The sequence below is a fragment of the Pavona decussata genome, unplaced genomic scaffold (genome assembly GCF_977016875.1).
Source record: "Pavona decussata unplaced genomic scaffold, jaPavDecu1.1 SCAFFOLD_76, whole genome shotgun sequence".
Lineage (NCBI taxonomy): Eukaryota > Metazoa > Cnidaria > Anthozoa > Scleractinia > Agariciidae > Pavona > Pavona decussata.
The window spans coordinates 440,395-463,744 of record NW_028145494.1 but is presented as its reverse complement, the minus strand read 5'-3'; the positions used below and the strand labels follow the sequence as shown (position 1 = coordinate 463,744).

The following is a 23,350-nucleotide window of genomic DNA, read 5'->3' as shown; positions in this document are numbered from 1 at the left end:
TGATGGAGGCGAGGAAAGCTTCCAGGTTTCCAAACCTAGGATTCTATCTGGCTTCAGAATACTTAAAAGTATTGAAGATTTTCATTGGAACATTGCCTTAAAAGGGAAATAATAGAACAGACACCCCTTCATTTGTTCGTCCCAACAAAGGGTGATACGACTGCCCTAAAACTTGTACGTTAGAAGTTTTAATGTCAGTTATCCCGCAATCTTTGAAGTGATTATTCGCACGGCGATTAGGTTTATTTTTGGTTATTTTTGTTTAACAACAAGAGCGCATGCCAATCATCTTGGGATTGGCTAACAAATTCTCATCTTTCCGAGAAAGGACTTCAAGAACTTCCTGTGGCTCATGAAGCCATTTGTGCGGCTTTACCTCAATCAGCCCAACTGAGATCCTTTAAATTTTAGGTTAGTTAAACCAGTTTCACTGGTTCATAAACAAGATCTTGTGCTAGATCCCAGCTCTCTTCGTCCTCCTTCAATTCCCGTTCTACTTTAGTTAAGTTCGTTAGCTTCACCTCTGTTGTTTCTGTTTGGTCTTTTTGTTTCTTTCTTAAGTGATTAAGATAATTATTTTCGGGTGTTGTCATCTTTACGCAGAGAGTTCGTAATCCCTGGGGTAAGTCACTTTTAAGGGCGTACCCTTTCACAAACTTGTTCGCATACAGGCGTTGCAAGCTTGTTTCGTTTTTTACGCAGGCTCGTTTTATTTCTCGCATTTCCTGACGGAAAGTGGCCAATTCTTTTCGGAAGCTTTCGCCTTCGTTCTTGATCTTTTCCCACAGTGATTTGTTAAAGTGTTCAAATAACATCACGTCTGCTTTGTTCCATCTTTGGATGTTTTCGCGATCATGCTCGGCTATTATCGAGTTCTTTTCTTCATCGTTTCTGTCATTCAGCCTCAGATATAAAATATCCGCCATGTTCCAACACAACAGCCGCTTCATCAAGACCAATGACTCGTCAAAGTAATCCATGATCATTATTAAGTCGAACTCGTTCTCCAGAAACTTTATATACTCTTTAACAGCGGTAACATTTTGATAGAACTTAAAACTCAATCCCAAATCATGGAGAAGAGGATTTCTGATCAGTTGCCATTCGTTTTTAAGTTTACGCATAGTCTGAAAGGCAACTCCATTGCGGTTGAGGAACAACTTTAGTGAGTCTGGATTGTGACCCAGGCCAATGCGCTTGCCAAGCTGCATGTAGTTGAAAACAGACTCGAAGTTGTCCACTGGATTCCGTAGAATTGTCAAGTACTTGCTGGTTTCTTTAGGAAAAAGAAGATTCATTGGTTTCTTATTAAATCTTGCGTGGCTGCAAAGGATGTTCGGTGTTTTGGCGACAAGGTGATGAGCGAAGAAGACATGGAATCTATACGGCCATCCAAGCAATGTGAACGACGGCAGAACGAAACTCAGGTTTCTTGAGTCTCCATAGCGAAAGAAAATATTTGCCATCGTACTCGATCCAGTTTTGTGTGTTTTAAGGAAAAGGACGTGATTCTCAGGAGTGCATTTTGATGTCGTCGTTGATCTGAGCCCAGTGTTTAAGGTTGGCTTGGCAGCAATGATTTCCTGGTACCTGCGTTGGATGAATAATATGAGAGGCAGTATTAAAGGAGGGTTTAAAAGCCGAGGGTATGTGTAGTATTGTTGAGTGATTTCGGTCGCATGGAATCTGAAATCCGAATGTATAGTTATTATTACCAGAAGCTTATAAGGGGTTGTTCAGCCTGTTATGAGTTTCTGAGAGTATGTGACAAGACCGAAAACGGAAATACTCGTTTTACAAGTGATTAGTGTAAACATGATCGCAGCCGTTCATAATCACCTCAGTGCCCTGTACTGATTTGTCACTACATATGTTCTACAACTCCCTGCCCTTTCCGAGCTTTTTCTTAAGGCTGGTTTCCATATGATCGCAGATCGCAATAAGGTCTGCGATCGTCTGCGATCATATGGAAACCAGCCTTTAGATAGAACATGGTTCCATCTTCTGCGATCGCAGAAGTAGTTTCCATATGATCGCAGACCTTATTGCGATCTGCGATCCGCGATCATATGGAAACCAGCCTTTAAGGACACTCCATCGAGAAGACTGCTGCTGTAATGATTTTTCTTTTGGAAACTTTGTATTGCTGTCCATTGCATCGAGTATGTCGAGAAAGTAAAATGAAAAAAAAAAAAAGAGACCTATGGGTGACCATACTTGTGCGAAGGGGGATTTTCCCACTCAAAGCGAACGGAGACGTTACGGGCTATTCCGCTGTACTTCAAAACTAAACTTAGGTGAAAACCCTTGGGAAAGCCGAATTAACTCAAACGGAGAACTTGCTTGCGTGGAAGGGCCGTCCACCCCTTGAGGCACCAAAGGCTAAACACAACTATACAGCCTGCACTAGAATGAACAGCGACAACTTGACTTTTGGTGCTTGAGTAGTTTACTCTCGAGTTGCCACTGACATAAGTTCGTCTAGCAGTTGAAATTGTAATCAAAAAGTGTTATCACAAGGATTCTAATGTTTACAGTGGAAGCGGCAGTACTTTGAATGACGCGCAGAAGATGAAAAATTTTACACACCAAGATTTTAGTATCGAAAACACTTGTTAATCAAGGAGAACCTTACCTATTTCTGAACTGTTTTAAATTCAAAGTTTTTGTCAATTGTACTACTTTGACTACTTTCTGGTAGCGGAATAGTGATTCCACAAAAATATTCTAAAACTAGATGACGAAAATGTCTTCTCAAACTCATTAACAATTCAAAAGCAGGACAAAGGAAATCATGCACCGTGACTTGTTTGGATATCTGATGAAAAACACTTCGTTTTTGCATCCTTAATTTCCCCTTCAAAATCAGCTTGTCAAAAATACTCCGCTACGCGTTGCATTTTCAACTCTCCTCTCGGTGTTTGATATGTGATGAAACATTGAGTCTCGTGTTTGATATATTACATCAAATTTGGATATATCATTGAGAGTATCTAAGCCTAATGGTCGTTTAGGGAAAAAAGCCGGACAAATAATTTAATTCCCCGCCGAGCCTAGTAGCCTCAAAGCAAAACCGCAGAAATTGTGTGCAGTAAGGTAGAGAGGTGTGGTAAAAAAAATCAAAGCGAAGAGTCTAAAGGGTCCTAACGCATCAAACTGTGCTAGCTTACACAAACTTAGTTTACCTTTTAAAAGGCCATAAAATGATGTGCGAATGAAGAAAACAATAGTCTAATAATTTTGATTTAATTGTTCTCGTAAGGTGCCCTTGGTGACTTTTCCTACGCTAGTCGGGTGCTCGGAGTGAGCTGCAAGGAGATCTCAGAGAAAAGAAAGAAAATGAGTTTGGCAAAGAAAACTCATTTTTAGTAACATACTCTCTTGTATACTGCTATACGAAAAGTACATGAATGGATTAACTTACTCGACTTCGTAAGCGCGAAATTATGTTATTCCTTTCCCTCTCCGCCGACTGAATTCCTTTTGGTGTGCGACATAAATGACCACGAGGATTATTGCAGCAAAAACCGCGAAAGCCTTCAGGAGCGTAGACTGTAGTGATAACAACTTCATTGGCAGTAGCTTTAGGTCAAACTAAAATTCACTTCACTTAGGACTAAAAACCATCAATAAAACGAAATTGTTTATATTGCACTTTTCCTTTTCCTTTTCCCAGGGGGTACTCGGGTATAAACGTGACGGGGGGGGGGGGGGGGTCCGACGGAGACTAATATTTTGCACCCAAAAAAATACAAGACTGGAAATTTTAGACCCAAAAAATACATGACTTTCATACCCTAAAAATGCAATTTTAAGAACAGTATACATACTGCCTTTCTGCTGATAAAGAAACAAAGTTTCGTGGTCAAGGTTGACTAGTTTTGGAACATAGAATGAGGAAATATTTTGTTTGTGGTTTATATATCGCAACCATTAGCCTGGCGGAAATTCGAACTCAAAAAAATACGCGCAGATTTTTTAGACCCAAAACAATACACGGTTAAATCTTCAACCCAAAAAATACAGGAGTTGAAAATTTTAGACCCAAAAAAATACGTCGGAACCCCCCGTCACGTTTATACCCGAGTATCCCCCCTGAGTCAGTAGCCGACGCAGTTTTATTAGTTATCGAACTAAAAAGAAAACATTTTTCTACTTTACTTTACATTGCTATCGGATACAGTGAACGATCAAACACTTCTGTCTAAATAATAAAAAATGCTGGTTCAGTTTGATTGGCCGCAGAACATGAATAAACCCAGAGTTACTGAAGAAAATAAAACGTGCTCTAAAGAATCAAATTCATTATAGTTCACCATATTTTTCTCCTTAGCAAGATTTCACTTCTACGAGTGTAAAATGAACGGGTCGTCATCAAGCCCACCACAGTTTTATCACCACCAGAACTTAATTACATTATAAAGGGAAAGTATCAAGAGGATTTTGACATTGTGTGAACAAAATGGTGCGAAAAAAAAACTTTTATTTAGTTACAAAATAATTCTAGAACACCAAGAAAAAGAAATCAACTGAATTCTTGAAAAGGACAACTTATAATCTGCTTATAATTTTGAATTTTTGAAGCAAAAACGCCAAGAACTTGAAAAATTTTAGCCCAACCTTTTTCAAGTTGCAATCCATTCTAACCCATTCCATCTGTAGCTATCTGTGGCCAGAGACACTCATCGATAGTCTTAGTGCACTGGGGTGACAATCTACAACAAATTTGAACAATACTTGTGGGGTTCTATTGATATAAAAAACGTTTTGAAGTTTTTGATATGATACCAAATTCGCCCGTCACTTCTCCTTTAAATGTCAAGAAATAAAATAACAGCTTGCTTTCAACACGGATACAACCAAGCAATTCGAAGATAAATGGGATCTTTTTAATAAATTCCACATACTAGTTTAAATAATTTTTAAAATAACTTGGAAGAGCGGTTTTTATTCAAACGAAAGGCTTGTCATAGCAGACCTGCCTCAGTTGTCACTCGAGGAAGTCAACAAACCATAGCCTGAAACAAACGCAATATAAATTTTAGAATCAGTTTTCCTTCGTAATTGTTTCACCAAGAACAGAACATTTTCACGAACATGTTTAGTTTGCAAGAAGAAAAGAGGATAAGAAATCAGAAATATTCAAAAAATGTTCGAAAGCTGCATTAAAATTACGGTTATATGTTTTATACGCTAAAAGACGCAGGCAAACCCATGGAATTAAACCAACTAGTGAGGCCGTGAATTATTTGTTTGGTAAATTCAGAAATTTAAAATTGTGGCTGTTCAATGAAAGAAAAATTTATGAAGTAGGGCTAAGTTTTGCACTTTAGTTCAAACTTTCAAGTACAAAAATAAAGTGCAAATCAGGCAATGTTGAAACTGAAAGGAGGATCGTTACTTCCCTCTATAATTTATGATGTTTTGTCAAACACTGTTTGTCAATACACACTCTTCGTCTTCACTGAGTGAGCGATTTGTTCTTCTCAAACTCAGTAATAATTCATGAAGAGAAAACAAAGGAAATCACAACCGTGAAAGAGGTTTGGAAAATGTGACCTTAAATTCATAGTACTAAATTTTGGTGAACTGTTGCTTTGAAATGCAATTAATAATGAAAATAAGCGGAAAAAATCCAACGTTCCGAAATCTGACCATGCTTTCATTTCTGTTGCTTTGAACCTCTAAAAAAATTATTTAATAAATGGTTTGAGAAGCTATATCAAACACTTGAAAGAGCCTTGAACCCTATTTCCAAAACCCAGAAGTTGGTTTTAAAAAACTGCTGCGCTTCGCTTTTTTTCAACCGCGGTTCTCGAAGTCAGTCGGTCCAACTATAGGGCTTTGACTGGGAAAAATGTATTGTTTTGGATAGGTGGTCGCTTACGAGAGGCCGGGTCGCACATGGAGGTTGGACTGTATTCAGCTTGGTGTCGGGAAATAGTGGTCGATATCTACCTCGCCGCTTCACAACCTGGAAAATATTCACCACTATCCACTAATTTATTATAAGCCACTCGGAAGACATGACCCGGCCGATAGGCAGCTCATATCGACCTTTACCCTGCGAGCAGTAGTTTTTCCACTGCTCGCAGCATAGCGTCCGTTAGAGAAACCATTGCTCGCAGGGTAATCGATCCAGGGATTGTCTGTATATTGTGTGATAGCTGACAAACAACAGAATGTTTTTTTTTTGTATACTGACTTTCAAGTTGTAAACACCGAAGGCCTATTTCGGTTTCGGTTTCACCTCCAAGGGAAAACTCCCTGTTGAGACTGAGACTTATAAGAGGCCGCCCAACTAGTAACTGCAACTGGAGAATGCTATCTCTGTTTTCCCGGATGTTTGCATGAGGGGTGGGGGTGAGGATAAAGGAATCTTTACAGAAATCAACTTTATACAGTAAGATGTGCTCTGATTCTCGAACTAAATACTTTTAAAAAGCGACAGAACATTTTATATTAGCCTTAGGGAAATTTATTCCCTGAGCTTTTCGTGACCATACGAAAATCCCTCTCCACTGGAAGGAAACAATAGAAGGCATGTAATTAATCCTAGCTGACCCCATTTCCTATCCAAAACAATATGTTAAAACAAAAGGATTCATAAAACGAAAGATCGAAAGACAATTCGTGGAAGAAAATGTGTTGATCATCCCAATAAAATCGGATTTTCCGAGTTGATTGAGGCCTTCCTATCAGATATTACACCGAATAAGGCGGCTGTGTATCCTTTTAGGCTCCCATGGTATAGTGAAGGACCGCGAAAACAAAAGCCTCTTGTCAGTGTTAGTTGATACTGAAAAAACAGTAAGGGAATTGTCCCAAAAAACTGAAACACAAACAGCGATGCGATTTGCATTTCTTTTTTTACAGAAGTGTTGGTTTAAAGTTTTTTTTTTTTTTTTGCTGTTACTCTTAGGAAATGGAAACTCATGTCACTGAGCTCTGATTAGAAGATTTGACCAGTCCTTCGGGGTTTCTTCGATTCAAGATACCTTTGACCACAATATTTCTACATCACATATTCCTCCCATTACACTGAGTCCCTGATTTGATCTAACATGGCCAGCTGATTTTCTGATCATCGTCGATTAGCAAAATTAACCGAGACACTAGTGCTTCATGTTGCACTAGTTAAAATTAGAATTGATATCGGTAGCAAATATGCTAGATCAGCTGAACGTGAAAGTGGCACTCGATTCTCTTCACGGTGGTCAAATTTTCAATCACAGCTAGACTGACAGTAAGCTTGTCTTTGGGTTGGGGCACGGGGTGATGGGACAATAAAAGGGTGCTTTGGCAATGGCATTGCACGGGTATAACATCTTTTTTACTTTCACGAGGAGTAAGCTGAGACATCGAAAGCCCCTTGTTGATGTACCGGTGAGCTGATACTGGCACTTGGCAAAGAATAGGGACTTTTCACTTTTGAAACCCATCTTGACCCAGCGGTAATTTTATATCTATATACAAGAAAGCAACCTTTAGTGTTGTTGTTGTTGTTGTTGTTTTGTTTTTTTTTTTTTGAATAAAATATATTACACCAGTTCCAAATTAAATACAATTCTCCACCACATCATACCATGTACTTAAACTCAAAATTAAGAAAATTTACACTAAGTTTTCTCGATCTTCTCGCAACATGGATGGCGTGTCAATTTTCCGCGCTGCCTTTTTTTCCGCCTTTTTTTCTTTCCTCTCGCCTGCTTCGGTAAACATTTACGGGCTAGTAAGTAACGAATATAAATAAAGAAAGAAAGAAAGAAAGAACAAACGAGTGAATGGACGATAGAACGAGCTAACCCGATAGAGAGGGTCTAGACTGGTTCTGTCCACTGTTATTTAAATTGGAGTCATAAGTGTAAGGATACCCAAAAAGGAGAACTGTCAAGCTTAACAACGCTTACGTAAAATCATGTCAAATAGCGAATTTTTGTTTACGAGTTGAAAAATCTTCCTAGAGTGCAAGGTCTTTCAAAAAAATTCAAACTGTTGTGTAAAACACTTGTTATTCCCCAAAGATCTGCACAGAAGGCTAATCAGGGATGGATATTTCGCGACCTGGTATATATCAACCAGTGTTCAGTGACATCGAGATGAATCGGATTAATTAGAGTTGTTTTTAAGTTTATACTTAACCAAACATGGAAGCGAATCCGGTCAGGCTCAAAAAATTTCTTTCACTTTCTGAAAAACAGCGGCAAAAACTCGCCCGAGGAGACGGCTGCTTCGTTCATAGATAATGGCAAATGAGATGCCGAGTTTGAACAGCCATGGCCAGCCCGGATGGGCAAAAACAATTACTGCAGGTCTACTGCAAACCTTTACCTTTTTATATACCACTTTTGAAAGGAAAGATAACTCTGTTATATACCTTACATAAGAAATGGTACTCCTGTCACATACCTACAACAGAAATACTATCTTTTTTCTTTGTGTCTGTTCGAGATATTTTGAGAGGTCCTTTTAAATACCTAAATGACAGTTTTCGCTATCTTTTTCTATACTTCAACTAGTGAAATCCTTTACCCTTTTATATACCTCCGTCCTGGAAAAGGTAGCCCTTTCGGGTTGGACAACACAATATCGGGCAAATATCACAGCAAATTAATATAGACTGCAATGCAGGCGTATTTTTGGAGCGGGAGCGCTGAATAATCCTTCGTTGCTGTCATCTTGGGCGAGGAAGTGCGAGAGGGCTGGAGTCCTTAAGGGAGAGGACGACTGGCTGAGAAATAATTAAATTAAGTTATTGTTTTCAATATGTATATTCAGTGTTATTTTTTGAAACCAAGCCCTACTCCTGACAATCATGGCGGAGAGTTCACCAAAAGCAGCAACTGAGAATGACGACACGCCAGCTGCTGAAGAAACACTGGACTTTGATGATGATACTTTAAGAGGTAAGGAGAAACGACTGAATACAGATTTGCTTGGAAATGATAATTTAACTTTTAACTTAATTGTCAATCCTTTTCTCCCAAGAGCGCCAAAAATCAAAAGTCAAGGAAATGGCCAAAAATTTATTCCGTGAAATAATGAAAAACAAACTGAGTACCAAAGCAAACTACAGCTCAAGAGCTTTCAATCGAATGGTCTGCAGTATTTAATCCACGGACTATACAGTAGAACGTATAAAAAAAAAACAGCGGAATATTAATGGCACAGGTTATTATGGAGTGTGCAACCAGTTGATTGGGTTTGATTAGTTGTTAAGCCTATTAATGTAAAGTTAAAGGTTTGGTGGCTGCGTGTTAGGTTGTTGAGTCCTTCAATGGTTTACTTTTGCTTCTGAAAGCAAAAGTCGTAGAATGTGTAACAATCTTGTACATTTAACAAATAAGTATATCTTTATGTTCTGTGTACGTTGTGGCAGTTTAGGTTGGATAAACAAAATACAGTAGAACACTCGACGAGTCAGACTATTTATACAATAGCAGAGCTTCCACTAGTTAATCAACAATTTGTCATTGTGACTGAATTTAGCAATAGCAGAGGTGTACAAGAACCAAGGTAATGAAGAATACAGAAAGAAAGATTTAATCAACGCCGATCACTTCTACTCGGAAGGAATCAAAGTGAACTGCAAGGACGCTGAACTAAAGGCCAAGTTATACAACAACAGAGCGATAGCACGTTTCCATCTGGGTGAGAATTCAGTAATTTTGAACTATATAAATTCGGGAAACTTTAATTTCCGTGTCAAATAAGCCATTTCCGAGTTGCTGTGAAACTCATTATGAAAGCGAGGCCAAGTGCAAAGGCTAAAATTAATTCATTCAAACTTTTTTCACGAAAAAATTTTCAAGTCAAAGCGATCTCAAACTCTATTTGATAAGAGATTTTAAACTAATTTTACCTGCTGTCTTCTTGTGTTGTTCATTTTTTTGGCACACATTTTTTGTCGTTTTAATATTTCTATCATAATTTGGAATTTGAAATTATTCTGTTAACACTACCAAAATTTCCAACTTTGTATGGCCCAGTCGTCGTCGTAGTACCTAAGTTTCACAGTGCAGCTCATTTATCAATTTCTGCATCCAGTTTGTATCATTTACTTCAACACTGATTCATAGTAGACGGTTTTCCGTGAAACAACATTCCGTCTTAGACGAATTTGATTGTTTGAGATTTATCATCGCAGGGCTTTTGAACTTTTTGCTCTTTAATTCATCCACAGGGAATTATCAGGACTCGTTGAAAGATGCCAGAAGTGCTGTTGAATTAGATCCATTTTATATGAAGGCGATAGTAACAGGTACGATTTCTAATACAAAACAATACAATACAATGCAATGCAATGCAATGCAATACAATGCTTTATTGGCCTTCCCATAGGGGCTTTTCAAGACTAATTCACAAAATCGGTCATCAAATTAATAAACCTACTCATGCAACGTTTAGTTTACTACAGTAACTTTTGAAACTAATGATATTAAATATACAATAATAGTAATAAAATGCAAGAAAAATTAATACTAATCTCCTCTCGCTGTTCATTTACATTATACTTATTCTCTGCACAACTCTTATCTTGCGTTTCTATTAAACATTGAGATGGTTATAGAGTTCTTAGTTTGCTCACTTGATGCATTTTAAGACTTAACGGCAAGAAAGAAAAAAATAATACGGAGCTGCTGCTGTATGTCAGAAACGAAGAGATAAATAACTTGGAACTAGAATATTTAGACACTTAAATGCCTTTGTATATTTCCTTAACTCCCAATGTTGCTGTACTGGTAGCCAACCAAGGTGTCACCGTCAGGATACGAGCTGCAAACTTCTGAATCAACTACAGTTTGTTTGTATGTTGTTTTGTGGTTCCTGGCCAAATGGTGGACGAAAAAATTAAAAAAAACTTGTTATTTAAGGACAAAGGGAGTTTAGAGGTGCTGTACAACTAGGTGATGCTATTGTTATATCAAACTGTACCGACCTGCGATGATTGATATTCAAATTTAGTAAACCACGACTGCATGTACTTGAGTTTTTTTTTTAGGAGCTCGTGCCTGTGCTCAGTTGAATCGACCTAGAGAAGGTAGATGTTGGTGTCGCCACGGATTACGAGTATCCTTGCCACTAGTTTAAAACAGTAGGACATTTAACACTGATTTAACAGTTACAGCTCTTTGTTGACTGATTTTATGAGAGGAAATTCCAAAGTTTCATTACCTGTATAGCCTTATTTACCGACCTTGTTGGGACATTGGAAACTGATGAGCACGCCCGGTCAATAGAGGATAAATTCGCCTCAACAGAAGGGAGCAGTTTTCAGGACTTTGAAAATTGTGGGATGACCCATTGTGCCAATGGAAAACATTAATTAAAATAATAGTCTGGTTTCGTAAACTACCATGACTTTACTAGTGCGCAGGAGCTGCGGATAGCTATGCAGGGTGGAACTTCAAAAAAGTGGCCACTTTGTTTCAAGTTCTTGAATGCATTTTGGCGGCAAAAAAATACTCCAAATACAAGAATTAAGGCAAAAATTAAAAGGCAAAAAAAAAAAAAAAAGGTCCATAATGGTTTGTTATTTATTAGACAAATCACCTCCGCATATTTTCTTAGTGCTGCAAGAACAATTTCTTGTTTGAGTAAAAGTACTTTGTCAATTGTCGTACAAATGAATGTTGTGGGGGTAGCACTAGGACACAAAATTAAGATGGATCGGAGAATCAGAGATCAGAATCAGATGGATCAGAGATCAGTGAACCCCATGAAATTCCTACTGAGCGTTAGCCCTAGCTAGTAAAGAAATGGGAGATGGGACGAGGCAAAGGACCTCGGCAGGATTCGAGCCCAAGACTCCGGATTTGATCGTTCGTTGCTCCACCGACTGAGCTAGAGGCCAGACGGGAGCAAGTTGTGGATGATTCTGGTGGTAACTGCGGCAATGCGAATTTGAATTCACAAATGAATATTGTGCTGCTGGCACTGAGGACACAAATGATGGATCGGAACATAACTCTGCAGTGTGTGTTAAAGTGCTTAAGTGAACCCATGTCGGTAGAGCAACGAACGATCAAATCCGCAGGTATTGGGCCGGTTCGAATCCCGCCGAGGTCGGAGATTTTTCTTTGTACGATCTTTCATTTTCTTACTAGGGCTAACGCTCAGTGGGAAATTCATGGGTTCACTTTAGCACTTGAACATATTTAGTCAATAAATCTGATTATTTTGTGTAGTTTTGACAAACTGAACACAGCAGAATTTTAACAAAAAGTGTAAAATCACCACCTAGCAGTTAACATGTAAACCTTGACATTTATAAGATTGACAAGGGAAACCGGACGTTATTGGAAATAATGTCAACACTCCTGCCCGATTTAACAAAACTTTTAGAGTCAAGTGGAGAGCAAGTGACGGACAAGTCAGAAACTAAAACTGGGATAGAGAAAGACCTGGTAAGATTGATTAACAAGCGATATAAACTATTACTGCATGCAATCCAACGAAAAGAACTGAGAGACTCTAATTTGAGGTCAATGATAAGTTTCGCTGCATGATATTAATAAAGGAAAATAACGGGAGATGTAAAGAATCGACCATAAGAGGACAAAGAAGGGAGGGTCGTGGGTTCGAATCCCATCTAGGTCTCAGATTTTTCTGTGTCCTCTTTTGGTCGATTCTTTACATCTCCCGGCGTTATTTTCCTTTAATGATAAGTTTATCCTCTCTGAAACTAATAAGATGCATGTTCTGCTACTTCGACCGATAGTGGGTCTTAGCCGAGATAGGGCAGTATAACCTGCAAAGCCTAAAACTCTCTGATTCTCTTAACGGAATGAAACTTATGTAGAGTGATTGTCAGTAAAAATCAAAGAAATGGTGGCCACGGTCAAAAAATCGATTTCGCTCATACTTTGTCAGTTTGAAGGCCTAGGCAAGTGACTGAAGGATATGAGGTTAGTTTTTTGAAATATTCCATTTAACGGCAGAAAACCACGAAAAACGGTCACCCCACCGGAAGCTCAGATTTCACCTAGCGGAAACTCGAAATTTTACACTTTTCAGCTTCTCGCTACACAGACGTTTACATAGCTGTGAATCTTTCTTAAGTATAAATGAATACATTGATTGTTCCTTAGTCAAACCATGGCAATAATTTTTATCTCTACTCATTTGTGAGTGAACTGAGACCCGATTAAGAAGACACACTTTTCTCATTTACGCGAAGGTGTAAAATAATCCAAACTCAGCGGCGAATAAAGCTGACCGGTAGTTCTTCAAATCCTCTGATATTATAACCAAAGACACTTCAGTCATTGATTTTTAGGTCTACGTTTTTAAATCTTTAGGATCTAGTTGCACTTTTGCATGAACGCCGATCAAAATTCGATAAAATTCAAATTGAGCGCCTTTGAAATCTGCAACTCTACATAACAAAGCACTATTGAATAAATTCACTCCTCGGCTAAAGTTTGTACATAAACATGAGGGTTTTACGTTTTTAGCGTTTTGAACCGTTTTAAAGTATTTATTGATGTTAAATATTGTCTACACAGGTAAAACAAACTATGAAACACCAAAATTACCACGAGCTGAAATTAAATCTCACAGGCTCGCTCCCTAATCTGTGTCACGCACGAACGACTTAGCTACAATTAGTACAGTAACAAACAGATATTTACATCTGTTGATTTAAAATAAGTCTTATTTTAAAATATGTTAGTCAACGATGTGCCAGGTTCCCCAGTTAACTAGCTGAAATAAAAATAAAAGAAAATATCAATTCAAACTGAAACGATTAGAATTGATGTTATTAAGAATGAGAAGCTTTATGCCGTCGATAGCCAATCAGAAGTACCTGTTCTCACGAAAATTGCATCGTTCTCTAAATAAATAAATCGAGTTATCTTTATCTGTGAAACATTGCATCTAAAACCAGAGATTATCGTCGGGGAAGTTCATAGAACAACGATGTCTTGTTCGTTCTTGAATATTGTTGGTGGGATTTGCGGCGTAGACGAACGCACAAGCCCCAAGCTTCAACTTCCGTCACGCCACTCACGCTGTGTAACAGGGATATAAAAAATCACAAAAAGTCGTTGAAATTTTCCGGAATTGAAACGGAGGTAGAATTAATTTTGGCGAAATGTGGATGTTTTCAGAAGCTGGCGAATTTATCGGATATGACTATCTGTCCGGTTCATCGTGCCAAGTTATGTATAGGTTGGCGAAGGACTGGTAATCTTTGCACCATCCCAGAAGTTGTTTCTGGTCACTGCAAGGAGCTGAGGAAGGCACCCGCACTGGAAAAAGGAATAAATTTATTCCAATCCATGAAGATATTTGAACTTTCAAAACAGCTCGTCCCTGTGGGCTCAGGTAAGCAACCAACTACTTGATGTTCTACCAAACAGGAACTCTCTCCAATGAATTATTTTTAGTCTATTCATTCTGATAACTTAAGATTATATGAAAGAATCATTTGTTTAAACGACGGAGAGTAATAAGTAGGGGTGGTGAGGGTCATTTCATTACTTATCTCTTCATTCAGTTATCCAATCCAATATTTTTATAACAACCTTTACTTCATGCCTCTCATTTTTTTATGGATTGCGCTTATATTAGTGTGTGCACTGTATAATGCCCTACCCACTTTGTCGCCAGGTATGTGAGTGAGTGAGGGGGTGAGTGAGTGAGTGAGTGAGTGAGTGAGTGAGTGAGTGAGTGAGTGAGTGAGTGAGTGAGTGAGTGAGTGAGTGAGTGAGTGAGTGAGTGAGTGAGTGAGTGAGTGAGTGAGTGAGTGAGTGAGTGAGTGAGTGAGTGAGTGAGTGAATGAGCAAGTGAGTAAGTGAGTGAGTGAGTGAGTGAGTGAGTGAGTGAGTGAGTGAGTGAGTGAACAAGTGAGTGAGTGAGTGAGCAAGTGAGTGAGTGTGTCCATAAACAGTTCCGCAGCGCGTGCACAGCACTACCCACATGTACGCAATGTGTTTTTTTATCTCTCAGTTCGTACGCGCGGCCCGCTAAACTTTAACTAGTTTCCATTCCCGCGCGCCTGATTGAGCTCAGACACATAATAAATATTTCAGTAACCTCGTTACGTTATAATTGCGCATAATTGTGTAAAATATAACATCATTTATTTTCTTTCGAAAAATCGTTTTATTTGATCAGGTTATCTTTTTAAAAAGTGTGTTCAGTGAAGAGGTAGATACACTAATGGTATGGCGACCACCTCAAGGCTGCCCCCGCGATTAAACCGGCCAACCAGCGTGTAACTCGCTAATTACAGTTGTAAATCCATTCAAAGTCGTAGGGGTAAAAAGTTTGAAATGTCTCCGCAAGAAGCCAAGACAAATTCAAAGTAACAAAGCTTGACGTACAAGATTGATCAAAGATCTACTTAAATATAGTTTTGTGGGGAAATGGCCATATTGGAGTGATGCAAGAACCGTAATTGTGCTATTAGACGTAAACATATAATTGTCAATGTGACGTTTCCACTAGTATACTGTGCAAACTGTTTACTTTGTGGGTGGTTGGGGAGAGAGAATAGTATGGTTGTTAAATCCTCCCCCCCCCCCCCCCACACACACACACACCCTTCCCTCCTTTTTAACTGTCGTAAAAATGACAGTGCACATTATTTATTCTTCGGTGCCTTCTTTGGAAACGTCTTAGTATTTTTCATCGAATATTGTCAAAATTAAACTTTATTTTCTCTATCAATGACAGACTGTACTGTTGTTTGACAAGCGCAATCAATAAAACATGCAAGTCGTAAAACTCATAGTGTTTTCTATGGTCGCATTGGACAACAGAATGAAGAGGATACAAACTCACGCTCATTGGAGACAGTTCCTACCTGGTAGTACATTTTGCAGTTGTTATTTACCTGAGCCCGTAGGGAGGAGCTATTTTGAAAGGTCAAATATCTTCATGGATTGGAAAAAATATATTCCTATTCCAGTGCGGCTACTTTCCACAGCTCCTGCTGAGTGACCCGAAACAACTTCCGGTATGGTGAAAAAATTACTTTTGAGAATGATGTATTACTCAGTAAGTGGCACATGAATAATCGAAAAAAAAAAACCGATTCCTTCATGGGACAAACATCCTGCATACTGCTAGGATTGGTATGTCATGTGTGGCATACGTGCAATGGAATAAATGTGATGGAATATTTTTGAGCCTGGAGAATAAATGAGAATGGTGTATTATTGAGTAAGTGGCACAGGCATAATCGGAAAAAAAAAGAAATCCGAGTGCTCCTTCAGGACCAGGCTGCATTTCATGCAGGATACGCCGAAGATCTTCGGCGTGGGTTTGAAGAGCGCTCGGCGTACTGGCGTACGATCAAAGTCGTTGGCGTACAGCTGGCGTATATCTTGTGGCGTAAGCAGTACAATCATCAAAGTAGCTAGAAAATAAATTTACTCGAACAGACCCCAAACATGTCGGTGCCAAAGTGATTTAGTTACCTGCATGACGTGATTTACCCAAGTGACCAGGCTCCAGAGCGCGATTTTGTCACGCTAATCTCCCGCGCAAAATCGCCGGCCCGCCATCTTGGTAAGTAATTCCGCTGGTCACATTGTTGTCAAATGTCAAGTTGGCGGCTTGGCGTGGAATTAAGACGTCCTTGGCGTACCTTTGGCGTGATGTTGACGCGGAATGCACCCTGGCCTTAGGAGTGGAGCCTATCGACATCATGTCAGGTTATGCCTAACCTGACACGATGAGACGAACGGGTGGTCATCTCCAATAAATTCGTTGGCTTTTAAAAACACGCAATCTTGCTAAAATCAATTCTTGTTCAAGTCCGGAGAGTTTTAGGACTGTGCGATGTTTTATATCCTGGTTACACTGAGCGTGAGTAGTGTGACGGAAGTTGAGTAGCAAGTGCGTTCGCCTGCGCCGCAAATCCCACCGACAATACTCAAGAACAAGCAAGACATCGTTGTTATGTATGTCTATGAACTTCACCAACAACATACTCTGGTTATATGGTTAAGTAGATTTGTTTATTCAGAGAACGGTGCAGTATTTGCTTTTCGCGGAAACAGTTACTTCCGATTGGTTATCGACGGCACAAAACTTCTCATATCAAATAAAATCGATTCTAATTGTTCCAGACAGTAGTTTGAATTACTATTACGGAATTTTTTTTTTTATTTCAGCAAGTTAACTGGGGAACCTGGCACATCGTTGACTAAGATATTTTAAAATAAGACTTATTTTAATTAAATCAATCTGTTTGTTACTGTACTAATTGTAGCTAAGTCGCTCGGCGTGACACAGATTAGAGAGCGAGCCTGTGAGATTTAATTTCAGCTCGTGGTAAAATTTTGGTGTTTCATAGTTTGTTTTACCTGTGTAGACAATATTTAACATCAATAAATACTTTAAAACGGTTCAAAACGCTAAAAACATAAAACCCTCATGTTTATGTACAAACTTTAGCCAAAGAGTTAATTTATTCAATAGTGCTTTGTTATGTAGAGTTGTAGATTTCAAAGGCGCTCAATTTGAATTTTATCGAATTTTGATCGGCGTTCATGCAAAAGTGCTACTAGGTCCTAAAGATTTAAAAACGTAGACCTGAAAATCAATGACTGAAGTGTCTTTGGTTATAATATCAGAGGATTTAAAGAACTACCGGTCAGCTTTTTTCGCCGCTGAGTTTGGATTATTTTACACCTTCGCGTAAATGAGAAAAGTGTGTCTTCTTAATCGGGTCTCAGTTCGCTCACAAATGAGTAGAGATAAAAATTATTGCCATGGTTTGACTAAGGAACAATCAATGCATTCATTTATACTTAAGAAAGATTCACAGCTATGTAAACGTCTGTGTAGCGAGAAGCTGAAAAGTGTAAAATTTCGAGTTTCCGCTAGGTGAAATCTGAGCTTCCGGTGGGGTGACCGTTTTTCGTGGTTTTCTGCCGTTAAATGGAGTATTTCAAAAAACTAACCTCATATCCTTCAGTCACTTACCTAGGCCTTCAAACTGACAAAGTATGAGCGAAATCGATTTTTTGACCGTGGCCACGTTTTTTGAATTTTCCTCGATTTTTACTGACATTTACTCTGTATTTCTTTGGTAAAAACGGAAAGAGCTTACATGGGTTGAGGCTGATTCAAACTGACGCGTAATTGTTACAGGCATTGTTATGCTTGCCAACGGAAGTCCTGGCCTACTAAGCGATACCTGCGGGCAGATAATATATCTAAAACTCTAAAAATTTGAGCGATGTCTGGGATGAAAAACAGTGCGTTTATAGAAAAGAATAATTCTTTTTCAATTATATTTTCGTGCAAGTGTTCCTTGGCGTGACAGCACAATGCGCAAAGTCTATAAATTGTGATCGTAAAATACATCAATCTTCATTTAACAGGTGAATTTTTTTTTTAACAGGAGAAAGCTTGTAAAAGAATGGATGAAGAAGAATTAACCTCTTATCACCTACTTCTTAGTACTGCAAAGGCAATGGGGAACAAGACGGATGAAAGTATAGCCTATAAAGGACTTGGTTGCGGTTGTTTTGAAAATGCATGGAGAGTTCAAAAAAGCCATCTATTACTTCAGGGAAGCCCTTAGCATTTACGAAGAACACGGAGAAAGGTCACATGTGGCAAAGATGTGTAACAATATAGGAGTTGCTTTGCGACATCTTGGTGAGTTCAAACAATCAGTGGACTATTTCAATCGTTGCCTTAGAATAGCAAAAATAGACCTTAAAGATAAGGCAATGGAAGGAATAACTTATGCCCAGCTTGGCCACGTGTTTCAATCTCTCGGTGACATTAAAAAAGCCTTTCAATGCTACTCTGAACATGTTACCATTTCCAAACAACTTAAAGATAACGTCCAGTTAGCAAGTGCATATAACTGTCTCGGAAATTTTGCATTGAGTCTACATTGGAACGAGAGTGTACGGCAATACTTTGAATTAGAGCTAACAGTTGCCAAAGATTTGGAAAACACTTACATAGAGGGACTTGCGTATGCCGGTCTTGGCACGGCTTTTCAAAATCTTAATGATTTCGAGAAAGCCATACACTTTCACAAGTTACACTTAAACATTGCCCAAAACAGAAAAGACAAATGGGCAGAAGGTGCTGCGTATGGCAATCTCGGCAATGCCTATAATGAACTCGGTGATTCCAAAAACTCTACAGACTTCTATAGTCTGCAACTTAATATTGCCAAAGATGTGGGAGACAAGACAATGGAGAGTACGGCCTATAATCAACTAGGCGTGAATTTTGAATCAGAGAATCTTTTTCCTGAAGCATTAGCAAGTTACCAGTCAAGCGTAAGCGTGTTAAATGATGTGAGAAGCCTTCTTCAGGCTAAGGATGAGTGGAAAATATGTTTTCGAACTCTGACCAATTGTTCGTACACCAATTGGTGGAGAGTTCTACTAAAACAGCGCAAGATTGTTGACGCTTTACTTGCTGCCAATAAAGCACGAGCCCAAGCCTTAGTCGACCTGATGCAATCCCAATATTCATTTCTAGCCGGTGAGTTCAGATCGAGTTTGTCAGTTGAAGTGGATGTTGATACGTTGAACAGCCCTTCATAAAATATAGTATTTCTCGCAATTAACCGAAATGGGATCAACACCTGGCTTGTGTCGAAAGAAGAAATAGTTTGTCGACATCAGAAGGAACTGAACGGTCATTATTCATCTCGTGCGATTAGCGATGAATTAAGGAACATTATTTCGTTAATTCAAAATGTTTGGGACAGATTTGGGGTTCGTGATGACAACGAGTGCGAGGACCGCTCTTTGGATACATTACGAAAAGGTTACTTGCCGGATGACGAGTCCGATAAGAAACGCCCGCAACCACCACCCTCTAAAGAGAATCCTTTAGTCACCTTGTATGACATGGTAATGAGACGGATTGAAGACTCGGTTGAAGGCGATGAGCTAATCTTTGTCCCGGATGGTCCTCTTTGGTTGGCCCCATTTGCTGCATTCGTAAAACAAGAACAAGAGCAGCAACAACCACAACAACAATGCGATGTCCCTGGTCAGCCTGATTGCAAGTACCTCTTTGAATCGTTTAGAATCAGAGTGATTCCCTCGCTGACAAGCCTGAAATTGCTTGCCGCTTGTCCAGAGGCTGAGTACCACAACAGGAGAGGAGCACTGCTTGTGGGTGATCCGTCTCTTGAAGAGGTTACTGACGAGAATGGGAAAGAAATCTTTAAAAAGCTTCCATTTCCCAGGAAGGAGGTACAAATGATCAGTGAAATTGTTAAGGAAAGACCTCTTCTTGGAAAAAAAGCCACTAAAGACGAAGTGCTGAAGCGGTTGAGTTCGGTTGCTTTAGTTCACTTTGCTGCACATGGGTGCATGGAAACGGGCGAAATTGCTCTCACCCCAAACCCAAATCGGCAATCAAAGAAGCCTGTAGAGGAAGATTACATTTTAACTATGAAAGATGTGCTGAATGTTCCGGAGATGCGGCCCAAACTGGTTGTGCTGAGCTGTTGTCACAGTGGCCGAGGAGAGGTCTTTGCTGAAGGTGTGGTCGGTATTGCGCGTGTCTTTCTGGGTGCTGGTGCTCGTTCTGTTCTAGTGTCTCTTTGGGCGATCGATGACGAGGCTACATCTTATTTCATGAGAAGTTTCTACAATCATCTTGTGCAAGGAAGAAGCGCAAGCGAGTCCCTAAACCAAACTAAGAGAAATCTCAAAGAATCACACAAGTACTGTCATTTGAAATACTGGGCGCCCTTTTCACTGATTGGAGATAACGTCACCCTGGACTTTGACGAAAGGGAGTGAGACTCAAGTGTAAGTAAATTTTGCTTATTCACCCTTCTTTATGAGATAAGCCACCCTGCTGCTTATCTGATTTGGCTCTCTCGTATATAACAGGCCTGGTCGACCTAATGTTTCAATAACAGGAAAAGCGTTAAATATTTTCCTTACATTTCCCGTGGACTTTACTTTAAGATTCCTTTGTTCCATGTTTCTTTGAATTTATAAAGTCATAACATAACCTAGCCCCTAAGTGTTTTGCCTGTTCGCACGTGATCCATAGTTATCTGCCAACAAAGTGCTCGACCTCGTACTGCTTGAGTTGGTTTAACCACCAAAGATTGTTTTGACTTGTCACTTTAATCAAAAGCTAATTCTTATAATTTTTTTCATTCTAACCAAGCAGAAACATCCTACAAACAACCTGTCCTTTCTTTAGTTACTCGGCTTCTAGTGCTAACGTAGAAGTGGTCAGTTCATCCCTGTTCCTCTTCCTAGAGTCCTCTGCTGCTGCGCGACTCGGACAATTTGCGAAAACGTTGAAAATACGCGTGAAAATTAATCCTTAATTCTACTCGGCCACATGCGATTACATATACTTATTTTCGTAATTAAGACCGCAATTGCAAAAAAAATCTTTGTAACTCATTTCATTAATGTTGCTTGTTTTTTCCCTCATTTTCCAGAGTATTGCAGAGAAGAAATTGTTGCGTTCTCAGTGGACTTTCTTCAGCAAGTTTTACAGTTACTGGCGGAGGCGCCTTCCTCTAACAAAGACTGGGGATAAGAGTTAAAAGTTTCAAACGTAACGCTGACTTAACTAGGAGGTAACAAAGCTTTTAACTACGATAATTCAGTCCCGAAGCGTGTTTTGTTGTAATTACACGCTAGCACGCAGTATTGGAAAAACCTCTCTTTGCAAATCTTACACGTTGTAATCGAGTTGTATATGTTTTTTAAACGACAAGGCGCTCAGCGTTGAGAAAGATTCAGAGGAGTACTTATTCCATGTAAGGTAAACATTTCAACTGATAGGCTTTCATGTTGATCAACCGAAAACCAAGCAAAGCTCGCGATTGCTCACATCCAGGGGGTGTCGAATGTCCATTAAGTAACCTAGCTCAGTTGGAACCCAATATCAAAACAAGCATTCTCCCCACTGTTGTTGAGATGGTTCTAACGAGGAGAACTTGGTTAGACATCAAGACATTGTATCTTTAGTATTCGTTTCCTTTTTTCTCATGAACTATATAAGTTTGACCAAGACGAAATACCGAAAGGAGAAATTAGAAACTATGGTTAAAATTATTCAGTGAAATCATAGTTAGTAGAGGGGACTTACTAACTATGGTGAAATACATGAAACGCCAGTGTGCAGGGAACAGGCTATATCCATTGTAGGTAATTTTTGGCCTGCATGGATCGTTTCACTTAAGTGGTTATGTTTTGCTAAGTTATTAACTATATCGTTTTTCAGTTTGAGTATTCATTAACTGATCAGTAGACAGGTAGCAGGTGGTTCTTGCCTTAAAACCCCGAGTTTCAGCTCGTAAGACATATATATATATATATACAATTTCTTTTTTTCTTGTATTCGGTGAATCTTTTTGTTTTTCGAAAACAAAAATAGGATCGAAAACAATAGTAGTATTCTAGGTATTAGACATGATTTTTGTATTGTAAAAGTTTCATTTGTAGGTATGACTCTCCCATCGCCTCAGCAGTCCATCCCCAGTCTTCCGCGACGTCAAGCTACCTCCCTTGACTTCAAGAACGCTTTCCTCCTTTAGTTTCTGAATTCTTCCGGCTCTTCGTCAGTTATCTTTAGAATCTTTGTAGGGCAAAATAGGAGATATTCAAAAACCGGGCGAAGGCTCAACAGATTCAATTTGCTGTCGGGGTGATGATGGGAGAGTTCAAGGTCAGATTCGTAAACGCTGTAAATACACATGAAAATTAATGACTCAGCCATTTATAGCTAGCTCATAATGAGGTTAATTTTGTTGTAAATGACGCTTTTGGTTTTCCTCAAAGCATGTTTTCCGTATCATGTGATTTGTTTTTAATAAATCCTTGTTTCTAACGTTTATTCTCTTGTTGTTGTTCAATGATCATCTACCTTCGACAGCGTAGCCCAACCTCCCACTTCCTGGAAACTCACAAACTGATTGGCTTTTAAGAACAAGCGATGATACTCTGTACAGTGCGAAGCAATTTTAGTTTTGAAGACAATGGTGATCTTCTTAAACGAGACCATTGCCTTTTTATAGAATAATTGACTAACAACTAGCAAAACTCGCGATCACATGACACAAAGTGGTGGTCCCATCTTCAATAGAAGGCTCTGCGTGCGCAGGCGTGGATCTGATTGATGAAAATTCAAAACATTACTAATTCATTGTTAACTAGATCAGTTACTGGGTTATATTAAGCTGGTGACACACGGTTCAACATCATGCAACATTTGTTGTTCTTTTTGAGACTGGAAAACGATTGGTTAGCGCAGTTTAACAAGAGGCAAATTGTTGAATGGAATAAAACTCATCTCTATTTCGTTCAACTGCGTTCAACTATGTTCAACATGTTGAACGGCCAAGTTCCCAAAGAAAATTATCAGACAAATT

At 39.1% G+C, this 23,350-nt stretch overlaps 3 protein-coding genes across 3 annotated transcripts; 2 read left to right on the top strand and 1 right to left on the bottom strand.

Moving 5' to 3' along the window:
• Positions 1 to 108: 108 nt before the first annotated feature.
• On the bottom strand, positions 109 to 3,656 carry LOC146476469 (galactose-3-O-sulfotransferase 2-like). The gene is made up of 2 exons (XM_085114338.1): positions 3,425 to 3,656; positions 109 to 1,590 (listed from the first exon to the last, which is right to left on the bottom strand). The coding sequence occupies exon 2, from the start codon at positions 1,464 to 1,466 to the stop codon at positions 417 to 419; it is 1,050 nt and encodes a 349-aa protein (XP_084970464.1). The 5' UTR covers positions 1,467 to 1,590; positions 3,425 to 3,656; the 3' UTR covers positions 109 to 416.
• Positions 3,657 to 8,791: 5,135 nt separating this feature from the next.
• On the top strand, positions 8,792 to 22,815 carry LOC146476468 (hsp70/Hsp90 co-chaperone CNS1 homolog). Its single transcript, XM_085114344.1, has 6 exons — positions 8,792 to 8,906; positions 9,490 to 9,651; positions 10,184 to 10,261; positions 11,003 to 11,070; positions 12,276 to 12,407; positions 18,365 to 22,815. The coding sequence occupies exons 1-6, from the start codon at positions 8,816 to 8,818 to the stop codon at positions 18,545 to 18,547; spliced, it is 714 nt and encodes a 237-aa protein (XP_084970470.1). The 5' UTR covers positions 8,792 to 8,815; the 3' UTR covers positions 18,548 to 22,815.
• On the top strand, positions 18,553 to 22,815 carry LOC146476467 (uncharacterized). The gene has a single exon (XM_085114342.1). It carries the CDS (start codon positions 18,588 to 18,590, stop codon positions 19,533 to 19,535), a length of 948 nt encoding a protein of 315 aa, XP_084970468.1. The 5' UTR covers positions 18,553 to 18,587; the 3' UTR covers positions 19,536 to 22,815.
• Positions 22,816 to 23,350: the final 535 nt, after the last annotated feature.